The 18,561-nt window shown below is 41.7% G+C and overlaps 1 protein-coding gene across 4 annotated transcripts in view; it reads left to right on the top strand.

The window, feature by feature from the left end:
• The window catches only part of trim37 (tripartite motif containing 37), a 41,854-nt gene that overhangs the window by 3,113 nt on the left and 20,180 nt on the right, over positions 1–18,561 (top strand). For all 4 annotated transcript variants that reach the window (XR_013965159.1, XM_080780153.1, XM_080780152.1 and 1 more), the window contains exons 3-15: positions 49–150; positions 1,466–1,506; positions 2,150–2,266; positions 3,369–3,456; positions 5,420–5,542; positions 7,696–7,819; positions 9,959–10,026; positions 11,299–11,423; positions 12,361–12,411; positions 13,550–13,631; positions 14,721–14,797; positions 15,507–15,686; positions 18,304–18,418. Coding sequence is in view for 3 of the 4 variants with exons in the window: in XM_080780153.1 (XP_080636279.1) it covers positions 49–150; positions 1,466–1,506; positions 2,150–2,266; positions 3,369–3,456; positions 5,420–5,542; positions 7,696–7,819; positions 9,959–10,026; positions 11,299–11,423; positions 12,361–12,411; positions 13,550–13,631; positions 14,721–14,797; positions 15,507–15,686; positions 18,304–18,418 (1,293 nt within the window). In the remaining variant the exon portion in view is untranslated. The remainder of the gene's footprint in view (positions 1–48; positions 151–1,465; positions 1,507–2,149; positions 2,267–3,368; positions 3,457–5,419; positions 5,543–7,695; positions 7,820–9,958; positions 10,027–11,298; positions 11,424–12,360; positions 12,412–13,549; positions 13,632–14,720; positions 14,798–15,506; positions 15,687–18,303; positions 18,419–18,561) is intronic.

Here is an 18,561-nt window from a genome sequence, read left to right as displayed (position 1 = left end):
TTGACTCTTCAGAATGTAAATGACGTGTGTCTCCTTTGTGTCCGGCAGAGTATTGCGGAGGTGTTCCGCTGTTTCATCTGCATGGAGAAGCTGAGGGACGCTCGCTTGTGTCCACACTGTTCCAAACTCTGCTGCTTCAGCTGCATACGGGTGAGAATCACACCAAGTCAACACTTGCCTACACAGCTGGGTTAATGGTGTGCTAGCTATGCTACTGTAGTGTACAGTATGTCTCCTACACAGCTGGGTTAGTGGTGTGCTAGCTATGCTACTGTAGTGTACAGTATGTCTACTACAAAGCTGGGTTAATGGAGTGCTAGCTATGCTACTGTACAGTATGTCTCGACCCATTAAGACCTGATGCCTTCTGAATCAGTAGTTCTCACACACAAATATAAAAAGTGAGTGGTGCAACAGTGCCCCCTGTTGGTACTCTAAACATAGGGACATGAAGAGGGGACATTGCTGTTCCTTGGAGTGGTTGCACCACTCAAAAAAAGAGCAGCTGTACAAGCTCACAGCACAGCACATTGTGATGTACTGTTTTTGGCCAAATGTTGAATTTGAGTATGGATTTCATACTGTGTTTAGTTTTATGCACAAGATCCCTGGTGGTGTTGAACTGGGGCTGCATGATTAACCGTTCATAACATATCAGCCAATATTTACTTAAACATAATGCAACATTGGTAAAATCAGCATTGTCAATTTTTGTATTTTGTGACTTTTGAAGGCTGCAGATTCAATCAGTGTTCCTCGTGAAAGCTTTCAAAAGGGTCTGTAGAATACATAAAAGCAAATGTTAAATCTTTACAAAGTTTAAGTAGTTTGAAAACAATGCACCTGTTTTAAGATGTCTACACAATGCACATGCAGCCATAATCACAGTACTGCTGTACAACAGGTATTAGGTAAACCCCACTGGAAACATGTATTGTAATATCGGTATTGGTATTGATAAATCTGTCCGTTTCAGGATATCGACCAAAATTTCTATATTTTGCAAGTCTCTGTACGTACGTGTGTAATCCACGTAAATCGAGAACCGTTAGCCCCACCGACAAAATTCAAATTCGACACACGCATTCCACAGCATCACAGGGGGTGCAGTGCCCGGTGTCGAGTCGGTCGGACCCACGGTTGTCCAGAACCGCCACAAAAGGCCTCTGCCCGGGCTCTGGACAGAGTCTGGACAGGGCCCCTGCTCAGTGTATATGGAGCTGGCCTGTTCTGACCTCACAACACTCCATATTTGGGCATGGCTGACACAGAACTCCATAAAAGGGACACAGACATGTCTGGGTGCGTGGGGCATTCATTTCCAACTTGCATCATTCCAAGTAGGCCACAGTGCCCAACGGGCACCGCCGTAGAGGCCCCACGGGCACCGCTCTAGTGAACAACAATACAGTGTCATCTTCATGAAAGGATTCATTCATGCAACCTAACATTGTCCTTTTCACAGCGGTGGCTGACGGAGCAGAGAGCCCAGTGCCCACACTGCCGGTAAGAGCCTCTCCATAAAACTCACTGCAGTCACACAGTAGTACAATCCTCACCTGTAAAGAACCCTTGATCATAGGTAAAGGGTTCCCAAAGTGGGGGTCTCCAGATGATTAGCTTAATGTGCTACAGTACATTGTTTTCTCAGTTTCTCACAGAACAGTAAGCAAACCGACATACTGTGACAATTCATGGACTTTTAAGACCTTTTTGATACCAAATATTACAAGAAAGAGGCATACATCGTGAAAATGGCTTATGGTGTTGTGAGCTTGTGGTTTGTCTATTTTCACAATATTAACTGTGGAACCAAGTCAAACTAAATGTAATACGTACAATTACGAGTGCTTGTCAGGGTGGAGTCCCCAGTTAAAATGGGATTATTTTGGGGGGTGGTGGCCTGAAAAGTTTGGGAACTCTTTCCATAGGTCACAGTCATAAGTTAATCTGTTTATATCCAATGCCCTATACTGTATTGCCATTTGCCAATCTACAAGCTCACAATGTGTCACCAAAGCGTTGTACAGCTTTGCTTAGCAACAAAGTACCGGTAAATGCATAATAAATCTGACATAGGTTTTGGATTATAGCTTTATTTTTGGAGAGTACCTAGAGCGTGTGTGTGTGTGTCTGTCCCCATCCCCAGGGCTCCATTACAGCTAAGGGAGCTGGTGAACTGTCGCTGGGCAGAAGAGGTGACACAGCAGTTGGACACGTTGCAGCTCTGCAACCTCTCCAAGCATGAGGAGAATGACAAAGACAAGTCAGTGACCATATCATTTTATCTTCCCCTGCTATCGATGTTCGATAGATCCTCTGTTCCGGCCCCGTCCCACTGTTCCCTCGTCCACCATTACTCACTCAGGAAGCACATTTTGCTTGTTTTAGTAATCTTTTGTATTTGGGTTTGAACTGTACGTATGTGTAAAGTATACTATAGATTTATGAAAAGAATATAATTACTCTGCTCGCATGGATGCTTGGCAAGGTTTTACCCCTGCCTGTTTGTCTGTTTAACAAAATAACTTGAGAACAAATGGACAGATTTGAATTGTGGTGTAAATGAATTGAACAAACGCAGTCACCTGGTGAACCCTGCCTGAACATCTTGTCTTGTTCTATGTTCCTTTTGGTGCAAAACCCACTGATATATTTGGGGTTTCCCACCAAGACAATCTGCTCTTGAGTTGTTACTATCTATGATACCCTGACACCTTGCAGGGTAACAACCAACCAAGTTGGTGCATAGCAAGAGATATTGGTGCGTGCAGCAGGGTTTACTTTGACATTTTTAATGAATGTTCCTACTAGCAGTTTTTCCCTTGGAAAACTGTGGGCTGTAATATCAAATCTGATCTGCACTAGAATTATGTCAAATTACTTGAGGATAGGATATGGCATATTTCCCTTTTCCCACCATATTGATAATTTCAAAAATTAGTGTGCACTGCATTTTGTATCATCAAGGAACAGCTGATGTTGCTATTTTTGCTGTTTATCTCACAGTTTTTATACTTTGTCTTACAGTGGCTTAAAGTATAACAAATATGCCAGTGGTTAATCACACTAATCGATTTACAAAGGTTTCCGTTGATTAAAAAAGGTAAAGGAAAATATTCGATTGTTGCATCCCTAATTAAATGCACATTTTCCTGTGGTATCGGTGACTAAATAAGCCTGTAGTTATTATACGATTAACACGTTAGCTCCTCGGCATTCGCTTGATTCAGCATTCCTCAATTCGGAGTAATGATGAACTAAGGAAGTTTCAGCTCTGTTTTGTTGCCTGTCTCAACTCATAGACGCACGTAAAACTCCACTCTCCAACTATATAGTTTATTTCTATATCTTGTTTTTTATTCCAGATGTGAGAGCCACCATGAGAAGCTGAGCGTGTTCTGTTGGACTTGTAAGAAGTGCATCTGCCACCAGTGTGCGCTATGGGGAGGCATGGTAAATGCACACTCATTGCTGTTGTGAATGCTGTACTTGTGATGCATGTGATTACAGTAGGTAGACACTGAGGATAATTGGTGTGCACTGTGCATGCTTCCCTTGACAGACTTGATTTAATCCTTATTGGCTACTTGATGGATACAACGTATAGTTAAACTATTGTTTTCATACAGTAACACAGGGGTTCTCAACCTGTGGACCCCCCCCCAAATTTATTTTTTTAATGGCTGGAAAATGGCGTGAGGGCCTAGCCAAAAACGTTGAGAACCCCAGCAGTAACAGACCTACTGTAGAGGCATAACACACATAAAACTGAAATGGAGTAGACTCTAGAGTCTAGACTGTAATAATCTCTTTATGTTTTAACACTAGAAGGTCTAAGAGGTCATTTTGACCGTTTTTTTATTATTTTAAAGTTGATTATCTTTGCCCATGAAGCTTTCAGAAGGTTCCCCTTCCATGAGCATCATCATCCATCACCATTCTATCATCTCAGAAAATCTTGACATCTGAAAAAAATTCTAAATGTGAATTTAAGCACATGCAAATTTAGCTGATTTTATTTCAGACCTAAGCAGTTTGTCTAGCTGACTATTGTGCAATGGTTAATGTCTTGTTTTAACTGATCATCTTTAAGGATCTTAATAATCTCTCCCTTTGTTTCTCTAATTTTCACCCGGTCACTCTCTCTGTTCCTCTCTGTTTTTCCTTTTTATTTGTCTCAGATTATGTGTTATTATTATATCTGCTGTCTGGAGGAAACCTAACTCTAAAATGTTAATTTTTCAGGAAATTAAAAATAAAAAAATTTCAGGAAATTTATAAAACCTTTTAACAATGCAATACTGCCTCATCAAAGTTGGTGTTGTGACATTAGATATTGTCAATTAGTACTAATACTTGCATGAGAAGGAGAGAGGTGGTGGAGTTAGCTGTTTTAGCAGACAGTTTGAGGGTCCAATGGAGTTAAGAGGTTTTGTCCAATGCATTTTTTACTACTTTCCATTTGTTCAATATTGTCCGAAACAACACACAACTTAAAGGGTTTTCTATAGCACTGATTTATGAAAAAAAATACAAAACCTTAAAAATGGAGTTATGAGGTTTTCGCCGGACAACAATGTGTTGTATTTTTTTTCTCGGTCTATAAATGTTTTGTCCCGGACAAAACACCCTGGAATTTCACTAAATTGTTTACTGGGGCGTAAATTGCTAGGTACCTGGCGATTCGATTCTGAGGGCTACAATTCAATTTATTCTGATTAATTGGGCTACAATTTGATTACCAATGCATCACGAATCCACGATGCCAATACATGATTAATTTCCCCCTCACTGTGTGACTAATAAACAAAGTGCTTTCTATTGATCAATAATAAAACCAACTGGAACGTTACATTGGACATCAACATCAACAACCTCTCAGCTCACAGGAAGATAAACAAGTCCTTTGTAAAATAATATCAAATCATATTTTCTGAGGGGCGCTAGCCCTAGGTCCAGCTTTCCGGTTTTGTATGAACACAAACATTGGCTGATCACCCCCATAGCGATGATTTGATTGGCTGAGAAATGTACATATTGAAGATAAAAGTGAGTTCAGAAAAGTGAAGACAGCAAAAAGTGATCGACCGGAATGACTTTTGTGGTGGATATATTTCGGCTGAGCACGGAATGTGATATAATTATATGATGATGTATTATAATAAGAGCGCGCCTCACTTCACACGGGTGTGATTTAAAAGAATAATAAAATAGATTTTTGACATTTTTGTGAATCGATTAATAATCGTTCATGTCGGCATCGCCATTAATCTAAGATCAATGAATGTCTCACCGCTGTTGTGTCCGTGTGTGCCTTCATTGTGTTGTGTTGTGTGCTACGTCCAGCATGGTGGTCACACCTTCATGGTGGTCACACCTTCAACCTTCATTGTGTTGTGTTGTGTGCTCCGTCCAGCATGGTGGTCACACCTTCAAGCCGCTGGTGGAGATCTACGAGCAGCACGTGACCAAGGTCAACGAGGAGGTCGCCAAGCTGCGCCGTCGCCTTATGGAACTCATCAGCCTGGTGCAGGAAGTGGTGAGGAAACCCTGGGTTGCGTTTAGACGCCGTTACTACGATAACTTGTGTGGATACGTTATTTTCGGCATACGACGCCGTTGTTTATACAACTACTGTACAGTATATTTGACATGATTGGTACGGATATCGATATGCCATCGGAAGTAAGACCCTCACACAATGTCTTTTATAGGGCTTGTGACAACACATCTCTAATTGTACTAAATTGAAGATTTCTCCCTCTGTGTCATAGCCATAAGTTGGCCATTTGTCGTACCGCCAATCCGACCGATATGCCCATATATGGAGATCTATGTATCTGTCAGTCCTTGTCGCTGACTGATTTGTTTGCGCCTTTGATGCCATTGACGACACAGTGAAGTTAGACAATGCACTCCATATTTGGGCGTAGCTGCATTGGGAGCTCTCTTATACGCTTATGGATGAGTCATAGTGACATGAGCGTGACGACACGGTCCACCGGTGTCCTCCCTTAAGCCCATGAATATATATTCAAAGATTTGTGCCGCATTTTTACGATTTTTCAAAAATAGCAGACCTACAAGCTCGTAGCGCGCCACTCGGTGGCGTGCTATGAGCTTGTAGATCTGCTTTTTTTTCAATAGCTAAAGTATAATAATGCCGGGAATATAGGGTAAGCTTTTTGAAGTTGTTGCAGACTACACCAAACGGCAAACACCCTCTACCTGGCCTGATTATGTTGCAATGCAGATAATTTCCACTAGATGGCAGTACGTTATCACTTTTCAGACAGGGTTTAGAGTGAGTTTTTAGAACAGCTTTACAGGGTGTTGTTGGGCACAACACAGAGCGGACAGTCTACCACCCTGATGTAAAGTCACCCTAAATAACTGCTTCCTGACTGACTGACTGTTGCCTATTGCTTTTCTAAAGCGGTTAACAAATACAGCAACTAAACATTTATTTTATTTAATGTCACTGCAAGGATGGCAACATTAAAATCATAACACATATGTTATCCCAATTAAAACAGTTTTTTTTAAATAAATGTCAGTACAAGAATAATGTCTAAAAGAATGTATAGTCCCCAAATACTTTGCACACAAAAAAGGAAGTTGCTCTACCAAGAGGTACACCATGAATAGATAATGATCTCAGTGGACTGGTTGGCTCGATAAATGCTGCTCAACATTCGGCTTCTGACATTGCCTCTTCCTGACTCCCCAATGAATGTTACAGCAGTCGTTTCTTCTGACATTGCCTCTTCCTGACTCCCCAATGAATGTTACAGCAGTCGTTTCTTCTGACATTGCCTCTTCCTGACTCCCCAATGAATGTTACAGCAGTCGTTTCTTCTGACATTGCCTCTTCCTGACTCCCCAATGAATGTTACAGCAGTCGTTTCTTCTGACATTGCCTCTTCCTGACTCCCCAATGAATGTTACAGCAGTCGTTTCTTCTGACATTGCCTCTTCCTGACTCCCCAATGAATGTTACAGCAGTCGTTTCTTCTGACATTGCCTCTTCCTGACTCCCCAATGAATGTTACAGCAGTCGTTTCTTCTGACATTGCCTCTTCCTGACTCCCCAATGAATGTTACAGCAGTCGTTTCTTCTGACATTGCCTCTTCCTGACTCCCCAATGAATGTTACAGCAGTCGTTTCCAAACATTTCAGGTCGAGACCGAAAAGAGAGATTAGAAGTTTGTCCGGGACCTGTCTTAGACTCACTAAATTGAGAAACGACGCAATTGTGTCAGCCTCCTGGGATACAATACTGTACTCGGTACTGTACTCTTAACATCGTTGAAGTAGGACTCTTAAAATGTTCATGGGACCCATGTTAAAGACCCCCCCCCCCCCCCCCTGGGTTCTGACTCCTGGGAAAGCTATTTACATCACTGATTGAAAATAGCAGATATACAAGCACACAGCGCGTCAGGCTTGTAGAGCGTATATTTTCACTACTTCTTAATATATATATATTTTTTAAATGTATTTGAAAAAAAAATAAAATAATAATAATGCAAAATTATTAAATGCAATTAATAGATTTATAGCAAGCTTTCGATCTATTGACCTTTTGTCGGGCATAATCAAACGGTGAGATAGGACAGAATATATGGAGAGAAAATCATTTTTTTCCACGATTGGTGACCCATAAAAATCCCCCCCCCTCCTTCCGGCAGGAGCGCAACGTGGAGGCGGTGAGGGGAGCGAAAGACGAGCGTGTGAGGGAGATCCGCAACGCTGTGGAGATGATGATCGCTCGCCTGGACAACCAGCTCAAGAACAAGCTCATCACCCTCATGGGTAAGTAAGAACAAGCTCATCACCCTCATGGGTAAGTAAAGGCCTATTCATATTTCATAGTCTGGTTTTTCGGTGGTGAGGTGACCACCGCTCCGGTGGTGAGCTGACCAAATAACGTTGAGCGGTGGTGAGTAAAAACAGAGAGAAGGGCTGGAGTGGTGGCGGTGGTTTGCTCTTCACCGTGGCTCGTGACGTTATGTTGTAGTTCGGTGGTCACCTAACCACCGAAAATCCAGACTATGTATGAGCCTTAAGAACAAGCTCATCACCCTCATGGGTGATGAGCTTGTTCTGGTACGTTGTTAGTGGACAACGTGATTGAAGCACCATCTAGGAAAAGGAATAAAATTGAAAATGAGAGAGCACTCTGAACTCCCACTCTCCCACACACTCATCCACACATGTCCTTTGATGTGCACGCACGCACACACACAAACACCCACACACTTAGTTGAATACCATCTCTGTCAGGTGGAAACCTTGTATGTCCAAAACCGTTCCATATTTAAAAAAAACATGTATATCCTGCTGTATGGATAGTGCAGGTTTTTTAAGGGAAACTGTATGAATAATGAAATAAATGAATAAATAAATAAATGAATACATAAGCACAGTGATTATCTGGCCAATACATAGACATTATATTTGAACACATGTGGACAAATCTGTACCTTGACATGAATACAGAGAATACACACATTTATCCACAGACCAGGTCTAGCTATATGGAATGGAAAAGTAATTAAACTGCCTTTTCTTTTTTCTTCTTAAAATTGCTAATTACAACGCACAAGTACTTAGTATTGTTACAATTTATTATTTGCATTGCAAAACGATTCGATACCGATTATTTTCATTGCAAGACAATATGATACGAAACAAAGTCAAACGATAAAATTTGTTGTTTTCATTTCGATATACTTCGATTCTTGAAATGAAAAAAGATTTTTCGATGCAGTTAGATAGTATATCGTTACAACCCTAGTGTATAGTGTATAGTAAAACTACTGGTGCAGAAATTCAGGAAAACAAGCTGTACGTTTATTTTTTTTGTGCCTATTTTCTTTTCTTTTTTTAATCGACTTTCCATCTCCCCCATTTCACTTTTGTCCGAAAAATGCAGGATGTGCAATTATTATGCAAATGAACCAATCCGCTGTTAAACTAAGCATGTCCATTTTAGCAGCTGAAAATACAATAGAAATATCCACATATCCTTGACTAACCTCGCCTGGACTTCAGAATAAATCCAGAAATGTGTTTTTGTATCTGTGACTCGTGTGGACCATCTTTATTTATTTTATTTTTTTAGACATGCTGGGACTGAGTGCTTTGAGAGTTGCTTTGTAATGCTGCATGTGGTGACAACACAGCAGGCTACAAAATACAAATCATTTCCAATGGAAGCCAGCGACACAAAGCTATAAACTGATGCCACTTGCTGCTGTGTGACACTGACAAGTGTGCGACAAGTGGGTTTTTTTCCAGCATTCCATTGACACTCATCAATCGTATGTTTTTTTGTTTCATAATATGAAAAAACAGACACTATATTATAGTGTCTGTTTTTTCTTACGGAAAAGTAAAAATATGGGTTTCTGTTAATATGTTGTTGCTGCTGTTAACCGATTCCCGCTGCTATTTCAACCCTACCCTACACCCTTACACTGGCCCCCGTAAAATCTGAATCCCCCCCCCACCAACCCCCCCCCCCCCTTTCCCCTCACTGTATTATGTTTCTTTTCCCTTTTTGCTTCCTTTATGATTAATTCCTGTTCTGTTCTTCAACTATATAGAAGTGTCTATTTGTACGTCTCTAAATGTTTTTGAACATGGTGGACCCTGTTGTAAACAAGTGTAATGCTTAATTGGGTCGTCCACTCACAGTTAACAGTCTTTGTATTGAGTTTGTGCTTGAAATGTACTGTAATTCTGCAAACTGTTAAAAAATATTTCAATCAATCAAAAAACCCTTGAGCAACACATCAACTCCGAACGGGGCAGCACTGTAGTTGAACGTAGTAAATGTACTTAATTTCCTTCCTCCCTACAGGTCAGAAGACTTCTCTGACTCTTAATTTCCTTCCTCCCTACAGGTCAGAAGACTTCTCTGACTCTTAATTTCCTTCCTCCCTACAGGTCAGAAGACTTCTCTGACTCAAGAGACGGAGCTCCTGGAGTCTCTCCTACAAGAAGTAGAACACCAGGTTTGTAGCCAAGGAGTTGTATCTCACTTAAGTAACCTCTTTAAACCCTATACATCGTTGACCGGGGTCCCCTAGGGGGCTATACTTGGTCCACTCCTTTATTCCCTTTGCTGAAAATAGAAGATCTACTATACTATACATGCTCATAATGCGTCACGAGGGCGCTTGTAGATCGGCTCTTTTAGCTGAAGGTTTGCCCAGAATAGAGACGGGAGGCTTAAAGGGCAGGCAGTATACATACATCAGCCTGTGACTGCAATTTGTTCTTGCTCGCGGATGACTCGGCTCTGCTGGTCTCGGACAGGGAAAGATTGCAGGTTGAAATAGCCCTCAGCTCTGAAATCAGTAGAATCTGCACCTGGCTCGTTGATAACAAACTATCATTAGCAAGATTCGCTACAACACCACAAAGACACCCATGTCCAATACCTGTCAAACTACATTCTAAATGCCAACGCCGCCCACGATCGCAACACCAGCCGGAAGCTCCACAAATCACGTTCCAACCAAGATTTGGCTCAAACAAGGTGTTAAATTAATTTCTTTCCTATGCCACGAAAATGGAACGCACTACCAATAGTCGTAAAGGAATGTGAATTCCTACTGTCCTTCAAAACCGCTCTCAAAGAGCACTTGCGGCACCAGTAAAAAGTCAAAGAAACCCCCCCCCCTACTGTACTTAAATATATTTGAAACTGAAAGTCATTAAATGCTTTGATGAATTGAATATGAAGGACTCTAATGGAATCCAGCCATAGTGCCGTCTTGGGTTATGAATCCTCTTGGCAGACCTTGTATTTAACTGTACCTCCCTTTGATACTTTATTAACAGTCTGCAGGGAAAAAAACAATCCGTTTGAACATCAACACCAGTATTGCATAGTGCCGTCGTAACCAATTTGGTCATATCACAAATCTCATTGTTCAGGCTTTATTAAAAACGTGCATTCAATATTAAGATGTGTGCTATACGATTAGCAATTCATTCACTCGGTTTCTCCACTCAAAAAAAGATTTCCTGCTAACTGTAATAAAAATAGATTGAGAAATGACTGACATTATGAATTTTAGGCCACTTTGCTACAGCATGTCGACTACAGCGTTCATCTCAATTTCTTCCGTACGGGAACAGTGAAAGACCGCTGCTCCACATACTTCGCATCACTATTTGGCCATGTCTTCTACCCACAATGTCCTGTTTTGAGCCTGTAGCCTGTCCATAATGGTGTGTGTGTGTGTGTGTGTGTGTGTGCGCGCGCGTGCGTCTGGCAGCTCCACTCCTGCAGTAAGAGTGAACTGATCTCCAAGAGCCCAGAGATTCTGCTCATGTTCCAGCAGGTCCACCGCAAGCCCATGCAGTCCTTCGTCACCACACCTGTCCCCCCTGACTTCACCAGGTAACGGGAACAACCCAGAACCTGTGAAGTTCTGTGATGTTTCGTTGCTGTTGGGCAGAAACCTCTTATCTCTCTCGCTCTCTCTCTCTCTCTCTAAATTTGCCCGATCTGCTACTTTTATTTAGTTTTTTATCCTTTTATTTTATGTTTTTTTATTATAATAGAACCAGGGAGATACTTCATAAAAAGAGGAAAAAAAGGTGAAAGTAGCTGATCTACAAGCTGTGAGCTAGTGAACTACATGCTGTGAGCTTGTAGATCAGCTATATTGTTCATTCCTCACCAATAACTGTACCGGAGTAAATAAGTACGACATTTGCCTCTGAGATGTAGTGGAGTAGAAGCACATACAATCGAAGAATGGAATAAAGTAAAAGTACCGCAGAGTTGTACTTGAGTAACTCTACATAGTTACATTGCACCACTGATCTCAACCATGGCTATAACCTCCAACGCTCCTGTCTACAAGCAGGAGAAGTGAAGGTGTTTTACTTGAGTAAATCTACATTGTTACATTGCACCACTGATCTCTACCATGGCTATAACCTCCTCCTACGCTCCTGTCTACGATGAGAAGTGAAGCCTTTACATCAAGCATGAATTAGTCATCATCCACAGGAGATATTTTTATGCCCAACGTTAACCAGTATCCACGGCTACTGTTTTCATTTCTGTCACTTTAACCCATTCTGGGTGGGAACCCCTTTTGGTGTTATGTTATGCTTTAGCTATTGAAAAATAGCAGATCTACAAGCTCATAGCGCGCCACCGAGTGGCGCGCTACGAGCGGCGCGCTACGAGCTTGTAGGTCTGCTATTTTTGAAAAATCGAAGAACGACTGACATACTGTAGAACATAGCTTTTTCAGAAAACTGTCAGGATGATCTCAGTTCAGAATGGGTTAACGCCTCTGTCTCCGTCTGTCTTGTCCCCACAGTGAACTCGTTCCAGCCTATGACTCAAGCACTTTCGTCCTGGCCAACTTCAGGTACTGTCCATCATGTCTCGTCACTTCCACCATGGCAGATTAATAATGGCAAAGTTTACATTTTTGGGCCAGAGAGTTTTCTGATTTACTGATACAGAACAGAGCGCCCAATGTTTGACATTATTAAGCAATAATGTCCATTGCTCTCATCTAAATAATACCAAATGTGGAGATGCCAAAGACACACACACACACACACACACACACACACACACAAACACAATCTCCATATTTATAGTAATGTTTTAATGTAAATTAATGCCATAATTCATCATACAAAACTGTCGTGCAAAAGTAGTGAAAATGTCAGCTCTTTCTGCCAGGATTGGAGCATCTTAGGGCCATACATGGCCCCTGGTGTGGCTATTGTCGTGGCAGAGCCCTGAATCGGGGTGTGCGCCAAGTTAGTTGAGGATCGAAGTCTGTATGTCACGTTTGTGACATCACCGTCCACCACAGAGGCAATTTCAATCTATAAACCAACTAAATGGAATAAGCGGCACTATACTAAATAATACAAGATGCAAGACTGGCTCAGATGCAATTTCTCGTGTTTATTTGCGAACGTGCCGTGTTTCGGCAGAGCCTCCTTCAGAGCAGACTAAAAAGGGTCGCATCTTGAGCCAGTCTTGCATCTTTTTTGTTGGTGTGCCGCTTTTTCCATTTAGTTGGTTTATGAGTTAAGTTATTTTCAAAGCTGAAAGATAACTCGACCAAGGGCAGTTTCCAGAGGAAGCGCACCCGTTTTTCTTTCATTATCAATTCTAATCTATATTTGTCAATATTGCGCTGATCAGAACAATGTTCAACGCGTTGGGGCCATTTGAAGCGTAGTAATGCAATTTATGTTTTTGCTTGTGTGTTCTCATGGCAAACTCACAGACAGTGACGGAAACTAGTTTTCCATCGTTCTCTGTTGGTGTAGCTGCTGGTTAGTATTATGAATCTCAACGCATCCATGTTTTTCAATGGCTTTCATGCAACTTGTAGCGCTTGTTGCACTTTGGGTCGCAGGTGCAGTCTCTCTGCTAATTAACCTGTGAGTCATCATGAATTACTATCATTTTCATTGACAACTGTGTGTGTGTGTGTGCGTGTGTGTGTGTGTGTGTGTGTGTGTGTGCGTGCGTGCGCGCAGTACTCTGAGGCAGAGGGCAGACCCGGTCTACAGCCCTCCTCTCCAGATCTCTGGACTCTGTTGGAGACTCAAAGTCTACCCGGTGAGTAATCCGTGTAGTAAAACGAGGAGCTGTTAATTTAACTGTGTTCATGTAACCCTTACAGTCCAATCTTCCAAATTGTACCCCCGATTTTACAGATTTTACACCGATTTACACTCTCTCACTTAATTGAACACTCCCTTTTCAACCCATTTTGGGCGGGAACCCCTTTTGGTGTTAGCATTATGTTATGCTTTAGCTATTGAAAAATAACAGATCTACAAGCTCATAGCGCGCCACCGAGTGGCGCACGACGAGCTTGTAGGTCTGCTATTTTTGAAAAATCAAAGAACCACTGACATAGAAACATAGCTTTTTCAGAAAACTGTCAGGATGTGGAAGACATTTTTAGAATCTGATCTCAGGTCAAAATGGGTTAACTGTGTTCCTCAACCTTTAATTAAATGGAGTTTCAGAACATAATTGTAGTTCCTGTTGTCATCTGTACTTAACACCAATTTAAATTGGTTAAATCCTGCTTCATGTGCATAATACGGCAGAAGCGCCAGAAAAAAAAATTCTTGATGTCACAGAATGTACAGTATATCAATGCATCATAGATGGATGAATGGTCAGACATGTACAATAAATAGTCAGGTGTGAATCATACATTAGATGGTCAGTACCGTATTGCAGTGGTCCGATTAGAGCGCCATTGCAATAATAGTATAAGGGTAAAGGGACAGGTGTCTCCAGAAATAAACAAATTATTATGCCGTTAACCTGTAACCCAGTTTTCAATTTTCAGGATGGGATGTAAATATTATGTCATGAGTTATTGGTCCATACTGAATGTCTCCTCCTTACTGGTCAGTGGTCACGTAATAAACTCTCCATTCTTTAGTTTTTCTATCCACGTTCTAAGGCTACTACTGTACATGCTGTCGATGTGTGGGAATTAATGACTGCAGACTCTCCAGAGGAAATGTGTTCCTGGCTAACCTTACGTGCCCCGAAGGGAAGTGCAGTTCAAACAAGGGGAGGGGAGGAGAGACGTTTGTGAGAATATACTGTATTTGTTTAAATCGTGTGTGTGTGTGTGTGTGTGTGTGTGTGTGTGTGTGTGTGTGTGTGTGTGTGTCCGTGCAGGATGGTAACGGTGTCGTTCGTGGAAACTACCTCTCTGTGTTCTTGGAGCTGTCTGCCGGACTTCCTGAGACTTCAAAGTATGTCTGTTACATTGTCAAATAATCCATTTTATTTTCAACCATTTGAAAATATGTGGTGTGTGTATTACTCATTTACTATAATATTTGTGAGGGAGAAATTGCGGCTAAAGTATAGTAGAATTTGAGTAATAGACCCTGGTCCTCACAAGAAAAATAGTTGTTTTGTGGTTTAAACATATTTTGGGTTGGAGTTAGGATTAGACATTTAGTTGTTGGGGTTGTAGTTATGGCAATGGATACTTAATTGCGCATTGTTGTCACGTTGTGAGCTTGTAGATCAGCGAAGTGGATTTAGTTTAGCAGGCATTTGGTAATTTTCTTTTCCCAAAAATGGCAAAACTCGCTGCTATCTACATGCTTACCGGTACTCACTTTGTGAAGCGTTGTAAACTTGTAGATCAGCTACCGGTTTTTGAAATTATAAAATCAAATAATGAGATCAGATCAAATGTGTCGGACAAATAATTTTAAATATACAAAGTCAAATGACTGTCATTTTATAAGCCCTGTGTGTTTTTTTTTAAATTATGCAGCCTAAAAGTCAAACAGTAATTACATTTCTATTCATAATTTTCCAATGTTCAAATTGTTATTTGCATGACAACTAATCGTCACTGTAAATGTTGTAATCGTGTCTGTGTCTGTGTCTGTCTCTCTCTCTCTCCCTGTCTCTCTCTCTCTCTCTCTCTCTCTCTCTCTCTCTCAGGTATGAGTACCGTGTAGAGATGGTCCACCAGGCGTCCAGTGACCCCACCAAGAACATCATCAGGGAGTTTGCGTCGGACTTCGAGGTGGGAGAGTGCTGGGGCTACAACCGCTTCTTCAGACTGGACCTGCTGGCCAGCGAGGGATACCTCAACATGCAGACGGACACCCTGGTCCTCCGGTACCAATAGGAGGCTTTTTACAGCGCTGTTTGGGTCGGGACCCATTTGTGTGTCACGGACAATGTTTATGGGTCACGACTCTATATATATATATATATATATATATATATTTTTTTTAAGAGCAGTTTTCACCATGCAATGTGTAACACAACGAGAATATATATTTTTTTGGGGCATATACATTTTAAAATCAACGGAGCGACAACTGAGCAGATTTCAGTTTGGAGTTGCATCATGGCAAGCTAACTTACCCTGCCCAAACTTCTCTACCACCGTGTCCGTTGGCTTTCAGTCTCTCTCGAGACAGACCGTTGCAAGGAAAACTAGAGGGCGCTGTTTTTCCTTTATCTTTTGCCGATGGGTTCTCAGATTAGTTGGCTTTGAACCGTGGTGTGGAAAACACATTCAATCTGAATTCCGAAACAAACTGCAGTATGTTTTGGATAATTGTCAGCCGTAATGTCAGGTCTATGGTGAGTCATGTTCGGTGGATAAGCAATGCATGCCTGGTCTGGCAGGGCCTTTTAACCCAGTTGAAAGCTTTGTTCTGTCATTTCTGTAGATGCAAAATGATGCAGTTGGACTATTGGAACTGCTGTAAAAGCAAACGTAATGTAAATGATGCAGTTGGACTGTTGGAACTGCTGTAAAATATGCTGTAAATGATGCAGTTGGACAGTTGGAACTGCTGTAAAAGCAAACGTAGAAGCCAGCATGTCTTCTAGGGAAGCATGTTTGCTATCAATTATGTCCATACATCTTTTTTTAGATTTAGCTTGTTTGCACCGAATATTCGGCTGCAGAAAATATTCAGCCGAAAATGGCTATTCGGTTTCCCATAATAGTGATTATTATTTAAGTTAAGTTTTGCCATAATCATGTCTTTTGCTATAATCAGGTAGCTTTAAGGTACGGCCACGATGGCAATGGTAGCCAAATATTATATATATATTTTCCTAATCGTTTTTCGGCCAACTGTTTCCTTTATTCGCTATTCGGCCAAGAATTTCCCTTTCGGTGCATCCCTAGTTTGGCCATTGTACAACATTTTGTTTTGATTATTGGTACCTGTCAGTCATTTCTTTGTATATCATTGCTGTCAGGCAGAACCCCCCTTTTATTAACACTTTACTTGATCATACTACAGCGTCTCACAAAACAAAAGCATAAAAAGTTTTGAACTTATCGCTCTGCTATTTTTTTATTTGAAAAATACCAGTTTGCCACCGGACAAGAGACTATATTCAAAGCTTAAAAGACTAAACCAAATTTTTGTTTTTATGTCTCAAATATTCAAAGCAAAAAATAAAGCACAATGGGATCATGATCATTACAGCCCTTGTAGCCAGACCACTATTCCACAATCTCTGAATGATTTATATAGAGTCTGGACCTACACCTCCTGAAAGCCAAGAAAGAAAGCTATCATTTCTGTCCCCGAAAGTGTATTTTTTAAATATATATTTTAATTGTCCAGCAGCAAGCTATATATGCTTTGAATAATTTTATTTACATTAGGGAAAATTTACATAAGCGCCAAAGCGCCAACATTTACGTAAGCGCCAAAAGACCTGGTGTAGACTGGGAGAAACAACGGTCCAAGTACATTTGGAACTCGTGTCCTTTTTGCTAATAATAGTGGGTTTAAGTGGTTAAGTCACGACATGCTATGGTCTATTATTACTCGACAACACTGCTGCTTTGCCTCTGTTAACGTTGCTATGGAAGCAGGAACTTGTAAGCCATTTAAAATGTTATATTTCATCTCAAATTATTGATTTTTGTTCATGTAATAAGTGGGATAATATACAGCGAGGCTGTTATTGGACAATTGACCGCTTCAGGACCTCGGCTCATAGCTGAGAGACAGTGGGGTAGCTCTGGTCCATAGCGTTAGAAGGACTTCAGGACCTCGGCTCATCGCTGAGAGACAGTGGGGTAGCTCTGGTCTATAGCGTTAGCAGGACTTCAGGACCTAGGCTCATCGCTGAGAGTGGGGTAGCTCTTGTCCATAGCGTTAGAAGGACTTCAGGACCTAGGCTCATCGCTGAGAGACAGTGGGGTAGCTCTGGTCTATAGCGTTAGCAGGACTTCAGGACCTAGGCTCATCGCTGAGAGTGGGGTAGCTCTTGTCCATAGCGTTAGAAGGACTTCAGGACCTAGGCTCATCGCTGAGAGACAGTGGGGTAGCTCTGGTCTATAGCGTTAGCAGGACTTCAGGACCTCGGCTCATCGCTGAGAGTGGGGTAGCTCTAGTCCATAGCGTTAGCAGGACTTCTCCGTAACACTATGGGACTTTGAATATGCCTATGCGAGTACACGCACGCATCACAGGCTGAACAGCCGGTCAACTTCATTAAAAAACAAAAGTACACTTTCGCTACTCACCAATACAAAGAGCGTCTTATGGAGTTGAAAGCCTACTTTCCCTAGTGGGAACACTCTTGAGTCTGGGCCCCCACCTCACATCTAAAATGCAGCTTTTGGCCAAAATGTTAAATAATCCACTCGGCGGTGAGGAGACGACTCTTCCTGGTTGAGCGATGTTTTAACGCTATGGACCTAGCTTGTGCAGCTTTCCTTTTTTGACCGTTTGTATTGTGTGACTAATTGCAGGTACCAGGTGCGCTCGCCCACCTTCTTCCAGAAGTGCAGAGATCAGTACTGGTATATCAGCCAGCTGGAGGCCGCTCAGTCTAGCTACGTCCAGCAGATAAACAACCTCAAAGAGGTGTGTGTGTGTGTGTGTGTCTGTGTGGTTGTGTGGTTGTGTGCACGAGTGCACGTGCATGCGCACCGTACCATGATGATCAGTGAGCAATGTGAACCCTGCCTTATTTTGAGCTTGGAAAATGAACCCTGAGCATTGTTGAT

Source organism: Protomyctophum bolini (assembly GCF_963924005.1).
Source record: "Protomyctophum bolini genome assembly, chromosome: 13".
Classification (NCBI taxonomy): Eukaryota; Metazoa; Chordata; class Actinopteri; order Myctophiformes; family Myctophidae; genus Protomyctophum; species Protomyctophum bolini.
The sequence above is the reverse complement of the archived record's forward strand: the minus strand, read 5'-3'. Positions and strand labels throughout refer to the sequence as shown.